The following is a 10,055-nucleotide window of genomic DNA, read 5'->3' on the forward strand; positions in this document are numbered from 1 at the left end:
ATTAATTAAACATTGTAATGAAGGTATACTCTGGTAAAAAATTTGATATTGTATACCTACATATAAAACTGAATCATATTAATGATGTGAACTCGCGGCATGAATTTGTTAAACCCCTCAAGAGTAAGCACTACTTGTAACACACACCTGTAGGTACAGAAAACTAAACACTTTACAATCAGTAGAATTGTATTCGTACAAAGGTAGATTCGTATAAAAGCGAGCACTATTCGAGCTTGATTTTAAATAGATACTATTGTAAATTACTATAGTAAGTACCTATCTAACTTACCATTAAAAACTACTATTGTCATTGTATCCCTTTTGAAGTTTGTTGAAAATTGAATGCAAAATAAAATTTGATAATTTTAATTACATTTTAGTAAAAAATATATTATCTATTTTTCTCGTATATATATGTGACATTGCAGATTCAATTTATTTAATATTGATGATTAGTGAAAATCTTATTAATATCCATTACGCTAAGTATTACAAGTAAGTAGAGAAACCGACAGACAAGTATATACTTTATACTTTTTATACTCCATTATGGTAAATATTAATTTATACATCATTATAAAAAATATGCTAGTTCCAGATTAGAACTTGATACCACTAAAGCGCTTCATCCACCAATCCGCTAGAGCACTGCGGTTATTATAAAAATGGCGAGATGCGGCCTATCCCGCCAGTGCCCATCTCACAGGTGATAAATCTGGTGGAACCCGTGCCATGTCCGCCAGCTCATTAGTCTTAATAAAATCTCACAAAATGAGAGAAGCATTTATATCAATTTTGGCGGTACTGGCGTTCACTCAGGTCTGGGGAGCCGACGTCGGTAAAGACGGGTTCAATTTCTATAAAGGTATTTTTGTCGTCAATTTGCATATTAATGGTGAGAGAATTTTAATTAGAAAAATGTGTGGTATTCAGTACGTCCGTTGCGTAATTAATTTTCGTCTTTATTGTCTCCACTGTAGGTATAATAGACTGTTATGACAATTGAATTTCTATTCAATTGAGCGACTCGTGCGGTAGCCGACTGTTGGAAGCTAATAACAAATAGCACCCTCATAACGATGCCTTGTCATCCCTATTGATTCGTGTATATACTGGTATTTTGCATTGAAACTGATACAATGATGAAAATGTAAACTAAAACAATAGATGTCTATTGTTTTAGTTTACATTTTATTAGTTTTCTTATACAATACTGTTTGTTCGTAGTTATGGCAGATATAGAAGATTTAAATTGTTTATTTTTTTTATTTTATATAATCACAATGTCAGTTTTATAACTAGACAACAAGTTGTAAGCTCATACTATTTGTATTTGACAATGTGTAAAAAGAACTAAACGTATAATATTTTAAATTGTTTCTATCAATGCCGGATTATTGCATTAAAAAACTAATAACAAAATGTAGAAGAGTTATCCTATATGATCATAAGCAAGAACCTACATATAATTAATATAATCATGCTGTGATTATATTAATTAAAACAAAAACAATGTATTGTTATTGTTGCTTATCATATTCACAAATATACAGTTTTTTTATAGATAATAATGAATTGTTTTTATAAAGGCGACCTTTATCAGATCATCCATTAAGTTCTTACGTTGAAAATCGACTGACTTCGTCCTTCTTTCGTTCAATATAAAATATCCAGAATGTTCTAAAAGACGTATTTCATAAGCATTCGACGCGGCAACACAATGAAAATTTTTGAATAAAAATACAATAAAAAATTTTAATGTCTAACATTTTCTGGATAATGAGGCGAGTGAAGAGTATAATCATATAATATTCCCTTATAAAATTGTGGAAACACTTCGCTGTTAATTAATATAAGAGTTAATTAAGCGATCCTTAGATATAACGGCAGGTTTGTTCATAAAACATAATTTAAATTGGTTCTTTTCGTAATAAAACTTATTTTATTATCTAATATCTACACTTAATCCTCTGCGGTTTCGTATTAATAGGTAAGTATTTTGTGTCTTATTTAGTTAAAAAAGATACCTAAGAATGGTTTTATCTAGAAAGGGTTAACTATTTATCATGTATGTAATATAGGGTTCATGATTTCTCGAGCTTTTCAATTTCTCGGGTCTCGAGAATTCTCGAGGTTAATTTCTCGGGTCTTCTCGGGTTGTCGAGAAATTTACATTTACGTACGTTTTCTCATATTATTTGGTTCTAATAACGTCAAAAAACTCAGTGGTTTCATTTGAGACGAAAACCACTGCATTTTTTGTTAAATATTAATTATAAAATTTAACAATAAAATTAATTATAAAACTTTTATTGAGTAGGTATACCTATTTAAAAACATTATACATATTATGAATAAGCCATTTTTTTTAAATACTGAAATATATTAGGTTCTTAAATATGAAATTAGCGTTTTGTCGTACTGGCCACTTTGATCTTAAATAACTCCTCTTTGGTTAGAAATTTCAATTTCAAATTTATACGGCTATTCACTCATGCATTTGTTTTTCGAAAACCGTAATACATGTGCTTGGTTTTTTCATTGGGTCACTCAGCTTACAAAATGGAAAACTTAAAATATCGCGTCATTTACAAGTACAAGTACGAGTTCCGCCATGGCACTAATGCTGCAGAAACGGCTCGAAGGATTAATGATGTATATGGTGGTGGTGTCGCAAAAGAAAACACAATGCATTGTTGGTTGCAACGTTTTCGTTCTGGAAATTTCGACCTGCAAAACAATCCCCGTGGGCGGCTGGAGTCCAAGGTTGGTAATTATGATAGCAGATCCATCACAAACCACGTCAGAGTTAGTTTCAGGTTGCGGTGTTAGTGACAAAACTGTATTAATCCACTTGTAGCAAATTGGGAGGGTGAAAAAGCTTAAAAGGTGGGTCCCTCATGGATTGAGTAGACAATTCGCGTTTCGATCGACAAACTCGCGTAGACTGCTGCGTTACATTAGTCAACCGGCATAATAATAAAGGGATTTTAAACAGAATCATTATCTGAAACGCTCATCGCAATGGCTGAACCCTGGCAAACCAACCAAATCCTGCCCCAAGCGAAAATTGACCCAAAAAAAGTTACTTGCGAGCGTTTAGTGGACTAGTTCCGGTGTTGTTCACTTCAGCTTTCTTAAATCTGGCCAGATGATTACGGCAGATGTGTGTTGTCAGCAATTGAGAAACCATAATGGAAAAGCTAGCTGCTAAACAACCGAGGCTGGTCAATCGCCGTAGGCTACTGCTGCTTCAGGACAACGCTAGACCACACACTGCACAACTGACATTTACCAAATTAGAAGAGATTCAATTGTAATGTCTAAGACTTTACAATTGCTCCCCGGATCTTGCTCCAACAGATTACCATTTTTTTCGAAATTTGGATAACTGATTGGGAAAAAATTCAAATCCGATGAGGCAGTCCAAAGTACAAAGATTTTATTGATATGTCCAAATTTTCCCGTTCAAATGTTTTTTTCAGTAAAGGGATCAATGAAGTACCTATGAGATGACAAAAGTGCATAAATAGCAATGGTACATAGTTTGCTTAAATAAACATGTTATATTTTGAAAAAAAAATACTTCAGGTTCCCTTATAAAACACCACTTTCATATGTTAGGACCTAATATTATTCAGACTTATATTTATAATGACAGCACCATTTTTGGCTGGTTATTTAGAAAAAATCTACCTTAAACTTGTAAACAAAAATAGTTTCTGTAAAACAAAAAAAAATACATGAAAGAAAACCTTAATATCTCGTATTATTGTGCCGCCACGCAATACAACAAACGACAATTTAATTTCTATATAGGTACTTGATTTCTCGAGTTCTCGACTTTTCTCGAGCTTGATTTCCCGGGAACAGAACCCAAGGATTTCCCGGGAATTCTCGACCCGAGAATTCCCGGGAATGAACCCTAATGTAATACCACAGATAACATAATATTACATAGTAATACTAACTATGGATATATTATACAGTATCATCTAGACTTAAATAAAAGAAATATTATTTTTTAAGTGAAGTTTACTATAACACATTTGTGAAAGCCACAACCAAATCGGTTAAGTAGATTTCTCAGAATAGCGTCCATAAACATACAGACAAAAAATAGAAAAAATATTGTTTTGGGTCCTTTTATGTTAATAGAGTCCCCAATAACAGTGTTTCTCACTTTATACCTACCTTCTAAGCATAGACAATGATTAATTACATTTTTGTTATACGTACCTATGTCCCTATTACCGTATTTTGATTGTTTTATATTGTTTTATATTACGCCGAACGCAATTAAATACCTACCTATAAGAAAGAAGCAGATGATGACGATGATATAGAAATTTTATTAATTAATCTTTTAATAATTATTTGACATAGGTACGTCCTACAGTTCTTTTTTAAAGGATTCAGATTCTATGTATGCATGGTATCGACTTAATAACCGTACCGACGGCAGTGTGCTTCTGTTTGCAGACTACTTACGTGCTCGTCCAGATGAAGCCATGCTGGATGCCGGTCCAGGAGAGCGTTCATTGTGTAAGTGTATTTATTACTACAAATAATAGAATAGTGTTAATAGAAGTTACTATGAATAAAAAATTAAAAAAAAGGACATATTTAGAGTCAGTCGTAAAGATTGTACATTCCTGAACAAAATTTTATTCTACTCAATCCCGCCGCCGCGCCGTTTAGAAAGTGACAGCAACATTTAGTAGAATTATATGTATATATTAAGTTATTATGGTGCTTTATTATACTATATTTTTTTTAACAAAATATATAATTAGTGATATATTACTGAATATTTTTTTATAAAACTTACATTTTTATCTATACATTTGTTATTTCAGATTTCTACCGAACGCCGTTACAGTTGTATCCAGGTTTACTGCCGATCCTAGAACAAGAATATAGGAAAAGAACTGCAAATGCTTTTAAAAGTAGGTCGTATATAATAATAACCGTTGACGATTAACACAGCACCATCTAGTCCCATGCGAAGTGACTGCACTTGTTATTATGGGTATCAAACAACTAGTAGAATATTGTCATTTGTGTTATAGCTATCATCATTGTAAATAAATAAATACAAAACAAATATAAGTATTAATTAATAACAAAACGCATTACATAAAATAAATGTTAAAAGGTTGTAACACTGACGTATTCCAGATCACATGTTGAGCAAGGAGTTACGAGCGGAAGAAGAACCTGTCAAGAGGAGCTCTAAAACAGCTTTGTCCCTCATGTTACAGGGGAAACACTATCCACATTATGAGTAAGTTAACTTGTAAATAAAAATAATGCAGTATATTGACACTAATGTTATACAGAGTTAAAGTTTATTACGTATGGCGTTCCGGTTTGAAGGTATAGTATGGGTGATATTAATTTGTTCATAATAAGAACATAGGAACATTTTTTTACAAAGTAAGTAAGTGGATCCCGAGGCTCATATATTTTTGCTGCTAACGCACATTTCGGTTAATAGAAAATATATTTTTATTTTACTACATGTGACCCTTATTTCAGAAAATCTTTTTAAAACTAGGGTATGTTGTTTAATTTCATAATTTTCCACTAAAATATGGGTCATGATGACCAGGTGTCATCGATCACGTAATTATTTTAACGTCATTGGCGCCGAGTTAACTGTTTCGGTTTAAAAGATGAGATATTGCAATATAAAATATAATGAAACAAAAAGTAATAGGGTAAGAGCTATGGTACATAAGTCAATAGGAATGGGAAAGAATTAGGAGTTCTCTAGGAGTCACAGGGCATTTTTTATGTCTATAGTTCCGTTAATGTCTATACATGAGTGCTGTCAGCTTCATTCAAATAGTGGTTAGTTTGTTTACCATTGCAATAAAAGATCTAGAAATAAAAGATATTTTGGACTAAACTCTATAGATTTAGTAATCGGGCTTAAAATTCTGTTACTAAATGAACAATATTAATTAGTTTATTACATCTCTTGCATTTTGCACGAAAACTATGCACTACGATTACAGTCAGGAAACTCAAATTAAGTATTCCTTTTTGAGCATCAAACTTTGTGCAACTATGTAGGTAGTTCAAGCAGTTAAGATATTCCTTTCTGGACCTGGACTAGTGAAATAGCTGAGTGCTCAGTATGAAATGACTCTTTGAGTATTTAACAAGTTTTATCAATTAACTTTAATTATACAAGAATGTTAGTTATTGAGTATTTAAGGTAGGTACATAAATTACTAAAGTGTTTTCTGATGGAGTAGAACCTGCTATGTTTCAAGTTCTTAATAAGATTTTCTTTTTATTTTAAAATGAACAGATATTTATTTATACTAGTAGCTGTAAACGTATAGTATCTAGATGCTCAAGCCATGAATACTTAAAGTACAGGTGTTTTAATACTTCGATGAAATCACAAGGAAGGTCTTACAAAGTATCTGATAGCCGATTTACGTATTCAGGCCGCAAATATAAATATATTGATGGAAATATTTTACCTTCCAAGAATTCAATATGATAGGATACATATGGGTTATTCACCGAAATCGAATACTTAGATAATTATTAATACTATGTGTTAGATTTCCTGGAAAATATTTATATCTTATGATCTATTTGATATTTTTATGTTCATAAGTTTCCTATGCCCTACCACTTCACGTAACAGAATAAGTAAACTCGTCTCCCACGTTTTACTGTAAAAAGGGTATGACTAGTTTACTCGTTTCCTGAAAAGAATGTTTTAATATTTCAACCAGCAGCAACTATGTTTGAGAAAAATACAATATTAGTAGGTACTAGTGCTTGTTTATACTAACACCAGCCAGTCGGTCTGAATGTAATTATTAATTCTAGGAAACACCATTTTGTTAATATAAAATACAGTCTATGTTACTTACTACTAATATACCTTTATTCGTAAGCAAAATGAATTAAATTTACATTATATATATATGTAATATATATGTATATTTATCGGAGATTGTATTTTTAAAATAACTTACTGTTTTTGATGATACTTTTAAAAAAAAAGAGTTTTGATTCCATAATATGAACCTTCCAGAAAAGAGTTATGTCTTCTTAAAAGACCGGCAACACATATGCAATTTCCCTGGTGTTGAGGATGCTCATGAGCGGCGTTAATTACTTACCATCAAGTGAGCAAGCTTATTTGTCTATAAAAAGTGTGATGTCCTCTATTAGTAAACGAAAAAAAATGTATATGTAATCAATGTACTTCATAACAAAGTATGAATCTTGTCTTTTATAATATTTTTATAGATAAAAAAAACACAAGTTTAAACTATGTACCAATATGTATATTACTAGAAAATAGGTTCCTATGATAATGATCATATTGATTTATAATAGACCTATAATTAGTTAATAAAAGGTTATTAAAAAAATTACAGTTTCTCCTCAATATTACAGGAACATGGGACATTATTGTCCCTACGGCAAATAAAATAATGCTGCTCCATGGTAATAGGTAGGTAGGTTTTCTTTTCTAGAATCCTAAAATAGAATTTAAATTAGATCTTATATTATATTACATTTATTCCTGGAAAATGTTTATAACGGATGTAGTTGTATAATGATGACTTTATTTGTTTCAGCACTGACGTCGCACAGAGTAATGATATAAAAATACCCATAGAATAGATTTATTCGTATTTGTCAACAGTTTATATGTAGTTTTTAGATAATTTTATAAATATATATCTATCTTTTGTGTATAACATTAACCATTATTCTAAAGTGGACTAATGATGCGTATATTCTTATCATTAGAAAATAATAATTTATGTCATAATAAATAATAGATAGTTAGTAATAGATAGTTTTCTTGTTACTTTTATTAATTATGTGGCATAACATGGCTTATCAGTTGTTACATAATTTTCAACTGTATTCAAAGTATAGATGGATCTGTTTTGATATTTCATTTGTTATCGAGAGGGTATTTTCTACCATATTGTCGTCATACTGATTTTGTTATTTTTTATTTAATAATTTCGACAGTCGACAATCTCTGACTACCGTTCCTGAAATTAAAGTAATTGATGTTATTATTATTATTAAAAACTGAATTTTAAAACATATTGCTCCTTAATAACAATTTTATAATAATACTTTTTTTTTATATCACAAAATATCTTGTCATTAGTAAATAGGTTCAGTGTTACTGTATAATATATAAGAATTATGCCCTTCAGGTAATATTAATGTATGTAGTCTATGATATAAGGAACCGATGAATGTAGTTAGTATTAAATGGGAAAGAAATATAAGCTATACATAAACTAGTTGTATTATTACCAAATCAATCCTTATCAATTTTGATATCTTCATCATCATTTCATTGACTGTCATTGGAGCATGATAACATATAGACATGTATGAATAATAAAATATTTATAACTTACTACATTTACTGGTTCATCAAGAAATAGTAAAATAGGACTGCTTCTGGTTCTAAAGGAAATTAGTTCACGAAAAACATTCTACAGGCAGTATAGGCGTCTATACAGTATTTCATTATCAAGTACTTTCAACAGCAAATATCTTGCCTAAAAAGCTATGTTTCAGTTGTAACGTATGGAAGTGCAATAATAGAGTGAGGACTCGTCTTACATCTTAGTACCTACTCTGGAATGGTGATGCATTAAGGGTATCAATTGATATCCATGTATGAGTATATAAGAGAGGGTTACCAGTACTTCAACTAGTATCCTACATATGCCCATTGCATTTATAAAAAGTATGACAACCTCGGTAGTCTCCTGGTTTAGCATACTGCTTTACTATCCGATGGTCGCGGCTTCGATTCCTCGCATGGTACAAACATTTGTATTCATGAGTATGACTGTTTGTATCGTTCTGGGTGTTTTCTATATATAATATGTAGATGTATGAATGTATTTATTTACAAAAAAAAGTATCCATCTGTTTATATCAGTTGTCTAGTACCCATAACACAAGCTGCTACATGGCGTTGTGTGAATTGTTCTGAAAAATCTGCTAATTGCCTACTAAAAGTGAATGGATGACACATTAATGAAAATAAATATTTTTCTTTGTGAAATATTAATCAAAGTTACAACTTTAAAAATGCGTAAGTATAAACTTACTATACTATAGATTACAATGTTTGTTAGCGTATATCGTATTATCCAAAGCTATTCGTGGTATCAGCAACTCAGGTAAACAATCTTGCAAACGCAGAGATCGTGGTATTGTGTACTCAGGTCTCAACCTACTCATGCAGTAATCGATTAGTAATGTAAGCGAATTTGTCTTATGTGATGCTAACCATGTGTTTACGTTTAAAACTAGCTCCCCATTTACGATAAATACCTTGAACAAGACCAGTTAATAATCTGTAACATTAATAGGGAATGTATGACAAAAATAAATAAAAACGGGCAGTTAATTTGACACAGATGTAGTGAAAATTTTGAGTTTCTAATACATATCAATATTTATTTAGTTTGTATGACTAACTTGTCCTTTATATGTTCTTCAATAGTTTAAATTAATTAATGTATATTAACTGCCCCCACCCATATAATCTTAAGATTATTTTTGATTGTCATGGCTTATTTTTATATGAACTGTTTAATATTTTTTCTCAAATATTATTCTTGGAAATTTCTGTTAAGGACTGTTTAGCTCTTACTTAAAGAATTGCAAAGGCGTGTAATTAGTCTTAGAGTCAGAATTAACTTTTGAGATCCGAAGCTATCCTATTCTTACTTTATTAGTCTTATACTGTTGTTTATCATTCGACTTTACTCGTATAATTATGAAATAATTTAAATATTACTTGTACTTTTACCGAAGTACACTTTGTATGAAGTCTTGTGCGCAGTTGTCTCACCTATTTCAGCCACCAAGTAGCTTGCTTTGTAAGTTCAACTTTGATTTGATGAGTGTAAAATAGAGAACAATGTAACAAACAGATAATTTTGTATCTTTTATATTGTACAATTTATTATTTATTTCGTAATGTTTTATACAGATTACACTATGATTAATGATATTATTAG

At 30.8% G+C, this 10,055-nt stretch overlaps 1 protein-coding gene across 1 annotated transcript; it reads left to right on the forward strand.

Annotated features, from left to right (window-relative positions):
* The first annotated feature begins 718 nt into the window (after positions 1-718).
* Positions 719-7,713, forward strand: LOC131847901 (uncharacterized). Its single transcript, XM_059197597.1, has 5 exons — positions 719-868; positions 4,486-4,548; positions 4,863-4,952; positions 5,185-5,290; positions 7,623-7,713. The coding sequence occupies exons 1-5, from the start codon at positions 736-738 to the stop codon at positions 7,666-7,668; spliced, it is 438 nt and encodes a 145-aa protein (XP_059053580.1). The 5' UTR covers positions 719-735; the 3' UTR covers positions 7,669-7,713.
* The last annotated feature ends 2,342 nt before the right edge of the window (positions 7,714-10,055 follow it).

Source organism: Achroia grisella, unplaced genomic scaffold (genome assembly GCF_030625045.1).
Source record: "Achroia grisella isolate CSIRO2021 unplaced genomic scaffold, CSIRO_AGI_Agris_v1 utg544, whole genome shotgun sequence".
Classification (NCBI taxonomy): domain Eukaryota; kingdom Metazoa; phylum Arthropoda; class Insecta; order Lepidoptera; family Pyralidae; genus Achroia; species Achroia grisella.

Coding starts and splice junctions, on each gene's coding strand:
- LOC131847901 (XM_059197597.1), top strand. CDS start 736: ATGTCCGCCAGCTCATTAGTCTTAATAAAATCTCACAAAATGAGAGAA. Junction 4,953..5,184: donor AACTGCAAATGCTTTTAAAA/GTAGGTCGTATA, acceptor GACGTATTCCAG/ATCACATGTTGAGCAAGGAG. Junction 5,291..7,622: donor AAACACTATCCACATTATGA/GTAAGTTAACTT, acceptor TATTTGTTTCAG/CACTGACGTCGCACAGAGTA.